The sequence below is a fragment of the Pygoscelis adeliae genome, unplaced genomic scaffold, assembly GCF_000699105.1.
Source record: "Pygoscelis adeliae isolate BGI_AS28 unplaced genomic scaffold, ASM69910v1 Scaffold77, whole genome shotgun sequence".
Classification (NCBI taxonomy): Eukaryota; Metazoa; Chordata; class Aves; order Sphenisciformes; family Spheniscidae; genus Pygoscelis; species Pygoscelis adeliae.
The window spans coordinates 8,391,250-8,408,676 of NW_008825216.1; the positions used below are offsets into that span (position 1 = coordinate 8,391,250).

The following is a 17,427-nucleotide window of genomic DNA, read 5'->3' on the forward strand; positions in this document are numbered from 1 at the left end:
TTACGTGTATGTCAAAACTATTCACTGTATTTGAGATACTGAGAGCCTGATTTTTCAGAGTTCTCAGCATTATGTGTCACTTTGCATTTCAAAGCACATCTCTCACTGACTTCAGCTGCGAGTGAGATCACTTAAAACTTCTGCAGGCCAAACTCCAGTGTCTCAAATCAGGGATCAGTGAATTGAGAAATCAGAGCTCACCTAAGAAAGGAAGGTGTCACTAATTTGCCATTGTCGCACAGAAAGATGTCGAAAAGGCAAAGATGGAACCCAGTTCTCTGTGCATTTTCGTCTGAGCTGAGACCAGCCAGCCACCCCCTTCACTGTACCACTCTGCTAAAATCCCTGAGTATATTATCTGTTCTGCCAACTGAGGCAAGAGCTATCTGGAAGAAAACAAAAAGTATCATCATGTAATTAAAGACCTTTATACAGTGAGATCACTGTGTAAAGTTAAGGAGGCAGCCCTCATTCTGCTATTTCCTAACTTTTGCATGTATGGTTTATGGTCTTTGATGTCTAGTTAAATAGATACCAGTGGTACAGTTGAATCTGGATGCAACTGTCATAGTATAAAATTACTGTACATGAATATAACTATTGTTGTACAGGAAAGGGAATCACCCAGACTGGTACAACTGAAGTTCGTACCTGGGGATAAATCAAGGCATCTGTTTGATTGAAAACCATATCCTTTAAAAATAACTTTGTAAGTGTAAAGCCTATGTGTAGCCATGCCTAGGACAGCAGGGCATGACAGCCTATGATTTCACTGGAACTTTAGGTTTAGAGTAAAAAACAAGTACAGCAGAAAAAAAATTCATTCTGAAGGGAAAAAAGTGCTATATTTTAAAGTTACATCTGGAAAAGGATAGTTCTCTAAATAAGATGATAAAAGAAATTTAGGACTATCCCAGGATGTTCTCATCCTCCCCTTGCCTCTGAGAACGGTCAAATATAACAAGGTCATTACAGATGTGTTGCTAACCTATTGTTAAAATAGCTGGTGGAGACTCCATGGCCTCCGTAGGAGGTCTCTTGGCAGTGCTCCCCCAGTTGTACATCTAGAAAGTTGCTCCTAATAGCTAATTTCTTTGAAATTTCTTTGCTGCAGTTGCAGGCCATTGCTCCTTGGCCTGTCCTTCTAGACTCCCCAGCCAGTTCATTCTGCTCTCAGCATCAGCCTCAGGGGATTGCAAGTACGTCCGTGTCCTCGGACCTCTCTTCTGTACCCTAAACAGTCCAGCTACCAAACTCTTCTTCACCAGTCAGTCTTTCTGAGTGTTCAGTCATTCTCGTTCCCCTCTTTTGGTTTCTCTTGATCCATATCTCCTGTAATTCCTGCAGAATTACACCCCTGTCTTCAGGAGAAGCATTACCAGTCTGATTAGAGCACAAGGTTTACTCTATCAGATTTGCAAAACTGGAGATTAATGAATTAGTTTGTAATTTCCCAGTTGTCTCTCTCTCCCCCTTTGTTAAAAGATACGCACTGCATTTGACCTTCTTTCGTTGTTCAGTCTTTTTGCTGTCCTCCAGAAGTTCCCAAAAGTAACTGCTAATAGGTTTGAGATTGCTTCAGTCAGCTCTGTAAGTATCCTAAAAGGAAGTTCATTGGAATTGTTTATGTCAAAGAAGACTAGTTAGAAAATAACACTGTTCAGACCACTTGAAAGAACCCTCAGTACGTTAAAATTTAAGGTTCAGCATTTTTTTAAGATTCCCTGAGCAAAAATCCATATTAACAATTCAAAGCTATGATTTAATTTTAAGTGCAAGCAGAATATATACTCTGGGAGTTGTTACAAAGTTGGCTGTACTTACTTCAAAAGGGCAAGCAATTGAGTTTTCTGGTTAAAGTCTTGTTTAGAACAAGTAGATGCTTCTTCCCTTTAATTGTTGCAGCCAAATTCTTCTGGAGTTGTCTTGGTGGTTTCAGTGGCATCCCTTGTGGAACAAGGTACTGTTCAGTCACACTGAAACCAGTGGAGTTACGTGGTGAGGCATGTTTCTGTTTAAGAACTGCAGGTTCAAGCTATTAAATATGGCTATACTGAACTAGAAAAATAGGAACTTATTATAAAGTAGTATATGATGCATATGTTATCTCTTATGCTGTGGTTTAAGGGTATGAGTGACTTACAAGTAACTCTACCTTCTGAGAATGCACAGATTTTTATATTTATTTTTGCCTTTTCTATCTCCAGGTACCCAGATGCACCTTGATACAGTTCTGTCGCAGGGGCTTTGATTAACAAGGAGCGGCTTACATTGTAATGCCCTCAGCTGTCTGTGCGAGGGACAGCTCATATAACTGCTCATATAACAACTCCTGAATTGTTGAACTATATTTAAAAAACCCAAACCACCGCTGCTTAATGCAGCATGTTGTAAACCGTGGCAATTCATTCATTAATGTAGCTGCCCTGTGTAGAGAGGGAAGATCTGAGAATCAGTAAAGGACAAAGACTTTTGGTGGAAAATCACCACCGTCTTCCATCAAGTAAGCAGTCAATGAAGCTACAGCAGAGACGAGTTTTGCGTAAGACTGTTCAGCGTGGTGAGATAGTATGTGGTCGTGCAAACACTGAAATGTCACAAAAGGTGGACAGTTTGTGAGAATCTTCATCTCTTTGGGAGACATTTGAATACTTCACTCTATCTGCCACGTTCATAACAAAGCCTGCAATCAATTTAAACACTCTTTATGAAGTTTTAGGTTTTCTTTCCAACCTGAAATTCTGGCTACAATTTCCAAAAAACATAAAGTGTGGATTGAATTTTCTGTACAACTGAGCTGACGTGGAAAGAAACTTAAATCGTCAAAAAAACCCCAGAGTTCCAGCTTTAATAAATTTGGCAGAACTTCACAATGATTTGGGTATATTGGAGTTCAAAGTGAAGCCTAAAAGACATGACTCAAAACTAAAAGTAGAGAGAGAAAAATGGGAGAGAATTGCTATAGCCTTGATTTAAGAGTCACTATAAAATAATGTCAACAACTAGTAACAAAGATTTTTTATCCCTGTGCTAAAGTTGTAGCAAAAAAACTAAGGACTTTGCGGTCCGAGCTCTGCTATAAGCTTCTCCTGTAACTTGGAGTATGTCATTCCCCTGCTACTAGCTTAGTTTCCCAGCCTCTAATGTGGAGATTTTCAGCCTTTATTTTCTCAAAGCATACTTTTAAGCTGAGGTCAATGAAAGCAGTTTGAATGTTTGTGGGATGATCCTGAGGCTAAAATGTTGTTATTGTTGTGAAATAAAAAACAGGTTGACAATGATAATATCCTGTAAACACACTCGAACCTTAAACTGAACAAATAAAATTGAAAAATCTCGTAGTGAAAGGCTATCACTCAATGGGATTATAGCCTAGTTTAACATTTAAGAGTAGTCTACTTCTTATGTTTTTTTATAATTTCAAAACATTGATTTAGAGGAAAGATTTTTCTCAAGCCTGAATCACATTAACAACTTCTGGTTCTTTTTTCCCTTCCGCAAAATAATACTAGCTTATTTCAGATTAGCTGATCCTGCAAACCATAGCTAAAGTAATTGTGATTGTCACAACAGAATTTCTACTACGGACAGTGTGAGATAAAAAGGGACTGTAAAGCGATAAAGATAAAAAGAGAAGACAGAAAGTATGATCATCAGATAGTAAGTTTGCTTCTACAGTCAAAGGACAACTATTTGTTGTAATTCGGATGTTCAGAAGCAGGTACATTGTTATTTGCTTCTTAATGTCACTCTAAGCTAATTCAGTGCAACAGTTATCTTTTTTCTCACTGTTAGCATATTATTTTCTTTTTACATCAAATGTAATTTTCAGTTCATAACCGTAGCGTTATATGTGTTGGCAGATGGCAAATGTGGAAACACCCAGCTGTCCAAAGGGTGCTGCCAGGGGCAGCTGCACAGGGGAAGCTGCAGGCAGCTGCGGGCACCCTAAGGGTGGTTAGGGAACATGAGACAGAGGAGGGAACTGTAGACCAAGTTTTAGGGCATATAGGATGCACATCCATAGGAAACCGGGATCCGTTCATTTTAGTGCTCATGCAGACATTTGGTGTGAGAAAGTCTGTTGTATGCTTCTGGCTCACTTAACCTAAGACAGCATTATCAGTCTGATAGCTGCGTTGGTATTGCCTCCATCCCTTTAATGAGGGTAAGGTATGAACCCTCTAATGAGGGCAAAGGTATGAAAAACGTATCTTGTATACATAGAAAAGCAGCATGGATTTTCAGTAGGAAATCTATGAAATACAAAATCGATGTTTCTGGGGAAAATCCCACAACCTTTGAATTGCATTGTTATTCACAGGAGCTTCCTGGGTGTGGGGCAAAATTCTGGGTGATTTCTGTGAGCTGTACTCCCCCTTGCCGTTTTTCCAGAGCCAGGTCTGTGGAGTTCATACGTTCACGCTCACTTCCACCCTGGCAGGTGTTTTATTCTGGTCTCTTCTGAAGCACAAGCCTCTCGTTTAGGGATTGCAGTCACAAAAATACATTTATAACATGCCTGTTATAGGCTAGTCCTTGAAAATTATGCCTCTTCAAGAAATCTGGGGAGAAAGAATAGAGGTAAAGATGCTTTTATCAAGAAGAAAAAGCTTTAATTATTGAACACATAGCAGTAACTCAGCTGCTGGCTTTTGTTGAATGACACAGTAATAGTCTCTTCTAAACACACAAACGAATGACAGAAGATCATCTCTTTTCAATTATGTTTCAGTACAGAGACAACCTTTCACAAAAGTGTATCCCAATGTGTTTGTTTCACTTCTGTCTTATTTTCTTCCTGAATAATTGGATTAAAGTGACTCTCTAAGAGAAGGAGAATATAAAAATAGCTGACACCTCGCTAGACCGTTTTGAAAAAGAGAAATATACTAAATCTAACTAGAACTGAAGAGACACCACCCTCATTACTGTATCGGTATTTATAGGCAGAAGAGTTACCAAAAATCATTATTTTCCAGTTTCAGTGTTCCTTCTTGTTTCCATAAAAACTAGCAATGCTTTTTGTGAACTACAGTCATTTTTCTCACAGAAATGTTGGAGTGCCTTTGTGAGAATAAAATATGTTGGCAGGTGTCAAACGTGAGAACACTTGAACTTGGCTTCCAGGCTGAATTTTCATTTATGCTTCTGGGCAGAATAAATTAGCAGGGGCTGGGATCCATGCAGTTAGGCTGTGACTAGTCATTATGCTCTACAATCACTTTTATTGCTTCAGCATGAACGTGTCTACCTTTGGAGTTAATTTTAGGTCCAGTAAGTCCAAGCCCTGATTATTTGTGTGCTTGCATTTAGTATTATGAGAAGAGCAGAAAACCTGTAGCTCCTTCTCCTGCTGGAAGCAGATACTCTGCAGTTGTTGGCTTTGAACACCCTGTTCTTTCTGAGCTCAGTTTGCATGCCCAGCCTGAGCATGCTGGAGGAGGCTCCCTGTGCAACTGCCGCAGGCCGTGTGTGCTTCAGACATGAGATTAGACGGGCCTTTGAGGATCATTTTTCTTTCTGGAGGCATATAATCCACTGGGGGTTTGTTTACACATGTATTTGAGTCTTGCATATCTCCTTACCTGTCTTAAACATGTTTTATTCATGTTTATTAACTGCACTCTGTGCCTGCCTAATGAATGAATGTTTGCTTTTTTGCTTTACAGCATTCTTCTTGATGAAGAGGGCCACATTAAGATAACAGGTACGTGAGGAATGGAAAACTTAATGTCTACAGGCTGGGTTTTTTGCTGCAGTGTGTTCCGTGCATCTTGATCTTTGCGTGAAAAGAGTTTGCTTACAAAAACTCAGAAGCCAGAAGAGTCTGAGTGTTGGGGTTCTCTTCTCTGGCAATTCATCAAGCACCCGTGCTGCACAGCAGATGGAGAACATAGTGTTTTCCTGGTAAAATTGTACTCCTGACTGGTGTGAAGCATGCAGGCTTGGCTGCCTACCACCATGGATTGAAGGGTGCTTCCAGTATGACTGCTTACTCCAGATTAAATTCTCTGAATTATCACTGTGCAGAGGACACCTGGAAAGACATCCCTTTGCTGCCCTGGAGGTGCTGTCTGGCCATCCTTTTCACTGTTGCCCATCTGGGATTATTATTCCTAATGCTTTGGTTATCTGAGCAAGGATCCTTACCGGCATTGTCTTCACCAAACCTGAACTATGTATTTCTGTCTACTTAAACTCTCTCTTCTGCTTTGGGCCAGAACCTCATTCTGAACAGAGAAAATGATACACGTACTTTCAGGACATCTTAACAAACACCAGCCAGGCACTCCACGTAGGCAGGGACTCCACGTAGGCAGGGCTTCACCGCACACGTGCCTGTGGCCTTTCTGCATGCAGACAGAAGGGTGCTTCATCGGCTGGTGGGTGTGTTTTGTTTGAACAGTTTAAGTGGCCAAAAATGTAAATAAGACCTGACAAGTCTTTTTTGTTTCAATTTATTTAGATTTTGGTCTGAGTAAAGAAGCCATCGACCATGACAAGAGAGCGTATTCATTCTGTGGGACAATAGAGTATATGGCCCCAGAGGTGGTCAACCGCCGGGGACACACGCAGAGCGCTGACTGGTGGTCTTTCGGCGTACTCATGGTAATGGAAAAGTCATGTTTGTTTGTTGGAGGGGTGGCTGTAGGAGTGATCAGAACCCTCAGATAAAAAGTACCGCTTTCAGCAATTAAGGATCGATAGGGAAGTAGATGTGTAGTGATTGCTTAATCGTTTTCATGGCATCAGCGATAGGGAACCAGCTGCTCCTGGCAAGTATATGAGGTAGCATTTGGCCCCAGATTCTCTCTCTTCCTTCTCACAGTCCTTTGCTGTCTCTGTTGGTGAGAGCAGAGCCATGAATATTTCCATTCCACAGAAACAGGGCAGGGCAAGCTCAGAAGAGCTCAAACATTTCAGAAGAAACATCTGCCTAGCTACTAACGTAGTTCCTGTTAGGAAACAATTCCCCAGGCAGCAATTTTTAGAGGTTAGGGATATCCTCTTAGAGAAACTCAGACGTTTACTCCCTCTTTCTGCAAAATATAGATTAAAAAGGACATATTTTAGAGGGCACTCTGAATGTTTCACAGGACCTCAGTGGTTCTTTTACCATTCATCTATCTTCTTCACATCAACATCGCTGATTCTTGTTCCACTAATGAGAATCAGGTAGTTTTTGGACTATCTGGCACTGGATTTCTAGTCAATCTTATTAGCTGGTGGGAGACTGTCACTCAAGAACCTCTCTTTTCTCCTGGTGGGAAAAGAAAACAAATACATACAGGCACCATGTCATCCTCTTTTCTTCTTCTGTACCATTTTGCTCTGTCTTGATTATGACTAGTTTGGGATATTTGCTTTGTCCTGAGTGCATGCTGAAGCTGGTTTTAAACTGACATATGTGAAACAGTTCTAAAATAACTTCTCTTCACAGGGAGGAAATCACCAGAAGCAGACACAAATCTATCAATTGACACAAAGGAATAGTTAGGAATTCATCTTTTTCTTACATGTCTTTGCATTGGATTAACTATTGAAGGGGAAATTCTAATTGTGACTGCTCAGAGGTGGTAATTTGTGACTGAGGAGTATCTGGCACGGAGGGCAAGAAGGCCCATTCCCCAACACTATACAAAAATAGCAATTTTTCCGCACTGTTGCTTAACTTTTAAGAGTCCTGCAAGATATTCTGGAGGTAGTTTAAATGGAATCAATATTTGTAACTGTGCTAATTCATTTTTTATACATGGAATTCAATTAAAAGTTAGTTACAACATGAATTTACCAAAAAGCAGTCGTGCTAGATTAATCTGATATTTTACTTGATAAGGTAGCCATCTTTTTCTAAACAAAGTAAATGAAGTGGATCTCATGTGCCTCCGTTATAATAAAGTATTTGATACAGCATTGCAGGGGAAATTCATTAATTGAAGATGCTTATTAGTCCAATAATGGTCCAAAGATGGTATAGTACCTATACCATCTATGAATACATCACAGGGAAAAACACCACAGAGAGAAAGGAGCGATTTAGGCTAGAGAGTAATGTTTCCCTGAGAGCAGATAGGAATAAACTCATTATGAAATATAGTTTGCCTGGAAAGTAGAAGAAAGCTCCCCACTGCTTAACAAGTGAGGCCCTGGAAAACACTTTCCAGGAAGAGCTCTGCAAGAGATATCTAATAACTACAGTGGAGCTGCTTGGCTTATGAGAAGGACCCAATAACATCCTTCTGAGTGCTGCAGTATTTGACATTGGGATGCAGTGTCAGGAAAGTTTTTCAGAGAGCTGTTGAATCCACCACACACCAGCCATCTAAAATTAGGTCTTCGGGCGCTAACCTGCTCCCTCCCGCACCCGTCCAGCCTCTTCAGTCTGTGGTGCCATTGCTGCTGAGGAGGATGAAGGGAAGATCAAGGAGAAGTTGTTTTGTGATGCTGTGATTTTTTAAAAGCTATGTGAACGCTGTAGGTTTTTTGAAGCAGTTATTCCTAGCATCATTTTATCAAGCATAGTGCTGTCCCTTGAGCATTTATTACTCTCTCAGGGATATGTTCAGATAATGAAGGAGATGCTGCTCTCTCCTGAAGTGTGCAGGCTGCAGGTCTACCCAAGTGCTCAGTGCATGGCCACTAACGGGCAAGGCAACGCAGCGCAGCACTGCAGCTGTGCCTCACGTTGCACCTCACCATGGTTATCACGGCTCCCCTGCAGAACCAGGACAGAAGCATAAATTAACATAGCAACCTGCTCTTCTAATATAGCTCCATTTCCTGTGGTACTGAAGCTATTTTAGGTAGCTATATATTACACTACAGCCCACAATCCATAGAGTGTGTTTAAATGTTGTTTACCCTCAGTAGACAACTGTGTCACCAAAGGAAGTAAGGATAGGAAGCAATGTGAAAACTAGTGAAAATTTGGTGTGGGGAGAGCCTGCATCACTGATCTAGCTGGTTGACAGCAGTTAATCTAAGTAAATAATTTATTACCTGAATTTAAAAGAATTAAAAAGCTTATCTTCTATGGCCACAAATCCATTTGTGGATGCTCAGCACTTCTGAACCACATATGTTTATACAGGAAAATCAATAGGTTGTGTGTCATATAATAAATATATCCCAACCCTTTAAATTTTTTTATTATATGTTTAGTTCTGGAGGATAGCTGTGCCTTCTCACTGTCTGTCTCCAGTTAAAAAGACATGACGGTGTATGTGGTGCATAGATTGTTTTTCTTTCACCTGCTAATGAACTTGGCTCCTTCCCACCTGTTTTTTGCTAGGCTTTCTTCTTTTTTTCCCTCCATCTCTCTTTTCATCCCCTCCCCCCAGGATTCAATGTATTAGAATTAGAAAAGATAAGAATCCATGTAAAAGGAGATGAGTTAAAGAGAGTAAAATCATTTTAACTGTAAGCTAATTCTTTAAGCCTTTGAATGCTACCAGACATCTTAGAGAAAAATAGCTTTAATCAGTTCAATCTTTTTTCCTTTTTAACAATTAACTGATTGGGGCAGAAAAAGGGTATTTCCATACACTAAAAGTGCAGGAGGATTTTTTGGTGCTGTCTTTCACTCTGCTCATCTCTCCTTGTTTTCATTGGTCTGTCACTTGTATGTTCTGTTAGGGAAGCTGTTTTTCTGCCAGTCTGAAAAACTGAAGAGAATTAAATGGTATCCAAATGATTTATTAGCATTTCTCTCTAAGTAATTTACAGTATTATGTGAAATATACAAAGAAAATATACCAGTTGGTGGCATATCCACAAACTGAAAGGAAGTGAATGTGATAGTGTAATTTTCATACCTAAAATTTTGGTCAATAGAGGTAATGTATGAGGCAGATAGTGATACAGTGGCCTGTAACCTAGCCAGAAGAGCAACCAAACACTCTCTTGTCTATTTTATTCTGTGAAGAGGGATTAATGCTACAGTACGAAGAGTCGGGTTGTGCTAATAGCTCCTTGCCAACCTGCATTGACCAGGGCACAGGCTACAATCAAACTGAATGATCCTTGAAGGTGACATTAATTGTGGCATGTTGTGATTATTAATATCAAAACAAACTTATCTGAGAAAGATGAAATTCTGGTCTTGTCTTACTAATTAGTTATTAACTATGTTATTAATTATTAGTCAGTGGGAGTTTTACTATCAACAACAGTAGAACTTCATTTACCACCAGCTAAGTCTTCGACACAGGCCACAAAACCAAAACTGTTATCTGCTCTGTTTGTTTGCTGCTCAGTTTGTTTGAATTGTTTTATGGTAGCTTAGTATGTGTCAACGGGTATAGTTATACAAATCTTGAAATTCACCCTTTCCAAGCATTCCAGAGGACAGTACCTACCTCTCATTTAGTATGTGATGATAACTGCTGGGACCCAATTAAAAGTTTGTGCTGGTGAATCTATGTGGTTTATCATGACCGGACAAATTTCATTTTCTGCCTTCCTGCATCTTACTCATTGCATTGGAGATTTTGGATAGGACATACTCTGCAAAAGCTTTGCATCAAGAGATCTGCACTAACAAGCGATTGACTTAAATTGTTAAAAAGTCATGTATATGACTAATACCTTTTCAGCTGCGCTGCAAGAGCCTTGATGCCCACACTGCCATCACTGAAGCCCAAATAAACTGGTCTGCACAATATAACACGCACAAGTCTCTTGGAAGGCCTCTCAAAGCAGTGGTTTTGTAGTTCATCGTACCAGCTGATTTACAAGGCCACAGACCTCATGGAAGTTGTATCTGTTTCAGTTCAGGAAAAAAACCCCACTGTACACCTTTGAGAGTCATCTGAGCAGAGGGGGGAATATAATTAGAGAAAGAAGGGGTGTGATGACTCACTAGGCAGTCCCAAATAAAAATGAATGTGTTTATATTTGTTAGCAGTGATGTAGTGAATGTGTAAGTAGTGAAGTCTTCACGAGGAAAGAAAATAGCCTTTTGGTATCCAGACGAAGTAGTCAGCTCTGTAGTAATTTTCTGGTAACTGTACAGTGGCCTTGGAAAAATCAATACGAGACATCAAAGCAATACGAGCTTCTTTTACAAAATCCCGTCATAACACTTGTTTTATTCCCAGTGCAAGGGATGGTCTTCATGAACAGTATTTTGAATGTTTGTGCTAGCTGCTATGTGAAGGCATTCAAACCCTTTGTAAACACTAACTCATGCTTCACACCTGGCTAATAATGGAAAATACTTAATGCATTTTACAAATGGTAAAACTGAGTGGCTGACTGGCTCCCAGCTACCTGGAAAATGACTGGAAGTGTTGAGAGGGGAACCCGGCAAGTCCTGACAAGAGTGTCTCTCTCTGCTCTCCCAAACTGAGTGGTATTAAGTTCCTTTGTAACCCTGAATTTTGTCCTAGGCTCACAATACTTTAGCAGACTTGGGCTGAAGTAATTTGCACAATCTGCTCTCCTTCCATCTGCTAGGAAGATTCATCTGGCAATTACCCCAGGCTGTGGATTTTTTTCTTGTTCATTATCTTTCTCAATGACCTACCAGGGTCACTTCTTGAATCCTTTCCCTCAGGAAATGCGTCCCTCTTTCCCAAGGTCTTCCCACATGTGTATCTTCTGGGATCTCCAGTGCTGGTGTTTTGCCTACTGAAAGTGGCAATTGCCCTGAAAACTAGAGAAAGGAAGCACTGCAGTGTATATTGAGACCTAAGCAGGGGCTGGATTAGGTGACCCCAGAGGCCCCTTCCCATTGAGCTTTAATTCTGTGGTTCTCTTAATAGGCAGCTGAACTGGAACAGGGAATATTTGCCTTTCTTTCTGAATATTGGTACAGAAAGGAAGTCAAGATTGGAGGGAGGCAAAGCCTTCTGAAGTACTGGCTAACAGAAGGTGGCCCTCCAGAATACCCAAGAAGCAAATCATTGGGAGGCAAGGAGCAAACAGATGACTTATACAGATGGGGAAGTGGGGAGGGTGAAAACTGAGTCTGCTGCGAGGACTATAGAGTCTGCTTTAATAGCCAAAAATCCTACAGAGTTTCTTCACACCTAGGCTCAGCTCCTTGTCAACCTGCTGTGACCCATACAACTCTGTATTTATGTGGAAGGATGTTAGCAGCAAGTGCTCACTTCTGTTTGCATGTTTAGGTTTAGCGAGATTCTTGATTTTTTGAAAAAATAAGTGGGAAAACGTGTTGTTGTGCAGTAAAGCGGTAGCTTTAACTGATGAGATGAACTATTTCTTTTTTTTTTTTTTTTTTAGTCTTGTTATTTCATTTTTAACCTTCAACAGATGTAATCAGGACTGCAATTGAGAAACCAGTGCTTTCTTCCAACTGCTGCTCAGTTGAGTTCATTGAAGTAAAAAGCTCTGGTACATTTAACTCATTGTAGCTGCCTTTCACTTTAAATATTGATGTTAAGTGCATTTCTTCTGAATCTGAATTAATCTCAACATTAGACCTGCGTAATTGGAGACACGTGGTACCAAAGTCCTAGCCATTAGTGCAGCGCAGTAAATATTCCCTGCAGCCTCCAGGACAGTCATTTCCCCTGCTCCATCCTACAACTTAAATTTCTTTTTTCCCTCCTTCCTCCCCTCTTGGACCCTGCATCTGAATTTCTTGACTTTAGGTTTCTCGACCCCTTGCACCCGTGGTGCATTTGCAGATCTTCCTGTGATATCATGGTGGGCGGGAGCTACAGTCATCTTCTTCCCACGTAGTCACTGACCAAGCAGTTGCTTATACCTGTATCATCTGCATCAGCAGCGTCAAGCCCACTTCTGCCGAAGTAAATGAGCTGTAGCAGTCATTGTTAGTGCTGTTAAATTAGATTTATTATAACAGAGTAGCATGAGCACGTGTAAGTGAACATTAGGTACTTACCCTGAATGTAAACTCTTTAGAAATTGTGAGGAGGGTTTGGTACAGTATGTGCCACTTCTGCTGCTGCCCTGGGAAGCAATGTTCTCTGCCCTCATCCCCAGTATATCTGAACACTTTTATCAGGACTGAGGCTCTAATAGGTCAGAATTACTTTGAAAATGGTGCCTGAGCTCCAGTGTCAGTTAGGCAGTTTTAAAAATTCTTCCCCACCATGTTTCTCTCTAGAAGATGAGCTGCTTTCCTCCAGCTGTACCAGGCAGTTCTTCTCTTGACTCTCCTAGACCAAGCAGGAGTTCACACATTTGCGTTTTTCAAATCTTGGCTATATTGTCAGCCATACACACTTTTAAAAAGTGTTTTTTCCTTGTTTCTACTATGTGTTTTATTACCTCGCAGTAATTTGTTACTAATGCAGATTAATCCTTCAGTTGATTATAGTCAGTTAGTTACCTGGGTTCTAAACCTCTCCTCTGCCCTCCTCCCAAAACTGTTTTAAATAACAGATTCACGGTTACAGTTTTCTTACGTTTTCTTATATTTTTCTTACGGTATGGCTATATTTAATCTGGGAAAAGGGAAGAGTCAGGCTGTGGGGCAGTCTGACATGGGTTTTGGTAATGAAAAGATCCTTTTTTCACAAATGTGCTTCCTAAGAGCAGTGAAGCTACTTGTGTGATAAGGTACAAAAACTACATAAGGGTTGCAGAGTCTGTCCTGCCTTAACAGGTATTTAATTACAGCAATGAATATTAAGTAGTAGGTACTTATTATAGTAGAAGAGATCCAAAGCCTGAGGCACAGACATAAGCAGGTAACTGTTCTCCTTACTCTCAATGGACATTGTCCTCCTTTGTGCCCAGGCTGAATTATGTTCTTGGTGTCTTTGTGTTTGGTGAAGCATCACCTTCATCATCCCTTAGTCAGCAGAACCAGCTCCCACTCATACCCTCGAGAAACACTGTGACAAGAGCTGCGTGAAAGACCTGGTATTGAATCCATATTAGGCGAGCGTCTTTGTTTGTTTTGGTTTTTACAAATGTGAAATTCCTGTCAAATTTACTGAAAGCACTAATCTTTCAAAGGAAATAATCAAAGGAACCATAACTGCTTGATGTTTTCATGTGTGAGTTAGGCAAATAATTGATGATGATTGCTGAGTTTTGCTTTAAGATTTGGGTTCAGTTAAATGTGACACTTGCAAAATTCATCACTGCATACAGCCAGGGGAACCAAAGCGGGAGAGAAAAAAGCACGCTCAAATGCCTTGAGAATGTGGGGTTTGTGCATGTTTCTCCTGCAAAGTATAGCAGTGGTGTCTCTAAGTGGTGCAAATATACAATCAAAAAGGTGGTTTGACTCAAGCTAAAAAGATGGGGAGTGGCATGTTGAACCCATTTTCCTTGCACCACAGTCCATGCCAAACACCTAAGAACAGCCGTACCCATTCAGACTAAGGGTCCCTCCAGCCAAATATCTCATCTCCAGCATTGGCCATAAAACAGGTGCTGGAGGAAACAGCATATATGACACTTCTTCCCAAACATACCAAAACTTGACCCCAAGTATCAGTGTAAACAGTTTGTAACAAGACTCTTGAACGAAACAGTCATGTTGGTCATTCATGTTGTGCATAACCCAGACTTGCTTGTGTCATTTTTTTCTGAAGTACAGCCCGTTGGACCATTTCTTTTCCTCAAGTTTTCAGTTGTGTTGGAAATAGAAGGTGGGTGTGGTGTCTATCGGCTATGCAGGCCATCTCAACACTCATTTGATTTACTCCACAGTTTGAGATGCTGACAGGATCATTACCCTTCCAGGGAAAAGACAGAAAGGAGACAATGGCACTCATTCTCAAGTGAGTACCGAAACTGCTTTCGTTCCTCTAACTATGAGTTAACTGTACCCTACGGGCAGCCTGTAGGTCCTATGTATATGAAGGGTAGAGAATAATAATGTGCATAATGCATTTTTCAAAGCTATGTAAGGCATGAATTTGGTAAGGCAGGCACAGCTGATGCCTGCTTGTGGTTCTAAAATTGCCTTCAGCATAAATAGTAGGAAGTGAATTACTGAGTGGGTCTTACAAAAGAAATGTATCTTACTTTCTGTAATAAAGGATGTCATTAGCCACACAAAAGTAGGAACAGTCAAATTTCTGCAGGACAGCTTATGTTATGTCATTGCCAAGTTTCAAATCTTTTCCTTTGCAAATTTCCTGTTCATTTAATGTTAAGTGCAGACGTAAGTATTTGAAGCTTATCTTTGCTCACTATTACATTTTTTCTCTGTAGCAGTGAATCACCGAGGGAAAAGTTTTATTCTCTTTAATCAATATGTGATTTAGTATCATTATTTTCATGAAGTTTTGTTTGTTTGTTTAAATTCCTCTTGATTCCCAAATTTATTCCAGCAAGCTAAAAAAGTGAAAAAACTTCTGTAGGAAAATGACCTATTTAGGTTGCAAAAGATGTTATGAGATTCATTAGATCTACTCTACTTCTACTGAAGCCAGTAGTAAAACCTTCTTTAACTTCAACAGAACAAGATCAGGTCCTCACTCTGTATTGCATTATGCTTCGCTAGCCTTTGGTCACCAAATTCATCTGTCTGCCCATCCTGACTACTACAACTCCACTTTTTAAACCACAGTGGGATGGAGAAAATTTCTGAAAAATCTACTTTCTTTTCAAGTGTTGTGTTCTTTCAGAGCCAAGCTGGGAATGCCGCAGTTCTTGAGTATAGAAGCCCAGAGCCTGCTGCGAGCCCTCTTCAAAAGGAACCCCTCCAACAGATTAGGTACGCACGCGCATTTGATCGGGGCATTTGTTATGTGCACTCTGCTTAGTCAGGTGGTGATCATTTCTCTCGGAGCATCTTCCCTGATAGTTATCCTCTTCATTATGCGGCATTTTGCATTCCTTCCCAGAGCATATTAAACCTTGAGCATTACTAGAGAAATTTGCAAAGAGCACAAGCAAACCATTTGAATCTAAAACATGATATTAGCTTGTATTTTATTTTTCCGTGAAGAGGGAGAGCAAACCACCAGCATTTATGAAGGGTTTAAGATAACTGCTGCAAATGATAATATAGGGAACCGAGAAACAGGTATCTTTTTAATTCTGTATAATTTAGCTGCAAATCTGAGGTGGGAAGAAAAAGGGAGTAGAATTTGTCTCTCCCATTCTCAAACATGTTTCGATGCTGTCTCGTTCTGTTTGCTGGGAACATTTTCACAGTAGGCTTTCTTATTACCCTAAATGTATTATCTCCTTTCTTACTAATGTGTTTTCACCCTTTATTAATAATCCTATTTAAATTGTGATAAACTAGAAGGATGTATTGGGTCATGTATTTTATGCCATCTGTACCTTTGTTTGGGAGCTTTTTCAAGAAATTCATTGCATTTGGAGAGGTCGTGGACAATGCCTGGTGCATCATTTTCATTGCAAATTTGGTCTTAGTTTTTTATGTGGAAGAGTCATATCAAGTGAATGATATGAAGATAATAGCACTGTATTGTTTTTCATTTAAAAATCATATCTAGTTCTGTGAAAAATCTTGGAGGTTTCTTTTTTCCCCACAGCCCTCATATTCTGCATTTCGGATGAACAAGGGAAGAATTTGCTTCTAGAGGAGAGGGACAAACCTTTCTTTCGTACCTCTGTTGGGTTTTTTGTGACCTTAGGAACAGGAATTGACCTTAGGAGCAGGAATTTAATCCTTCAATTCTGTAAACTGTATCACAGGAAGAGAGCTGATGGGCCATATTTAAATATGTGGTTGACTGTCATTGCCATCCATGGGAGTTTCGGCAGCTAATAAATGACTTGTCTTTTAGAGAATGGCATAGACTACTTAAATACTGAGACTTGTGAAAAGCAATTTACTGTTCTCTCTTGCAACTGTTTACGCTTGTAAGATTATTTCAGATTGGAGCCGTAAAGTCAGAAGCAAAAAGCTAAACTACTAAATGGCTTGTTCTGAGATGAGGAAAGGAAAAGAGATGCAAGAGAGGTTCCTCTTTCCTTCTTGCAGTACCCACACTCACTTCTCAAATGCTGGAGGTAGTGCTGCGGAAGGTCTGCTGTGTAATGCATTTGGTACTCTGCGTAGCAGTCACAGCATTAGCGGCCAGACAGGTGGCAGAGAACGAAACGCTTGACAGCCCACTTCCATCTCCATCTGCCTGAGCAATGGCTTCTGCAGTTTCTCATAGGCACACATGGGTGTGCACGCACACGTGTGGAAGATGGACTCTCTGCTCTGTGCCTTTCTGCTTGACCTTTTCATGCTCTGGTAGCTCTGTTCCTTGTTTCAGGTGGGGCAGCACATGGGCTACTCCAGCCCTCTGTTTTATACTGAGCACCATCAGACTGTCACGTTTTAGGTGAATGGATGTTTTCTGCCTGGCTGCAGCAACGCAGCCGGAGCGCCCGCCTCACACAGAGGTCAGGCGTGGTGGCTCAGCTGTTTTCCGAGAGAGCCTGGCTCCTGCGGACAAGGACAGTATGGAGCAGGCTGCCTCTTGTCCCGGCCGCTGGGGAGAGCAC

At 40.6% G+C, this 17,427-nt stretch overlaps 1 protein-coding gene across 1 annotated transcript in view; it reads left to right on the forward strand.

Annotated features, from left to right (window-relative positions):
* Positions 1 to 17,427, forward strand: part of RPS6KA2 (ribosomal protein S6 kinase, 90kDa, polypeptide 2) — a 174,675-nt gene that overhangs the window by 105,085 nt on the left and 52,163 nt on the right. The window contains exons 7-10 of the mRNA XM_009329210.1: positions 5,673 to 5,710; positions 6,470 to 6,612; positions 14,659 to 14,729; positions 15,582 to 15,670. Coding sequence (XP_009327485.1) covers positions 5,673 to 5,710; positions 6,470 to 6,612; positions 14,659 to 14,729; positions 15,582 to 15,670 — 341 coding nt within the window. The remainder of the gene's footprint in view (positions 1 to 5,672; positions 5,711 to 6,469; positions 6,613 to 14,658; positions 14,730 to 15,581; positions 15,671 to 17,427) is intronic.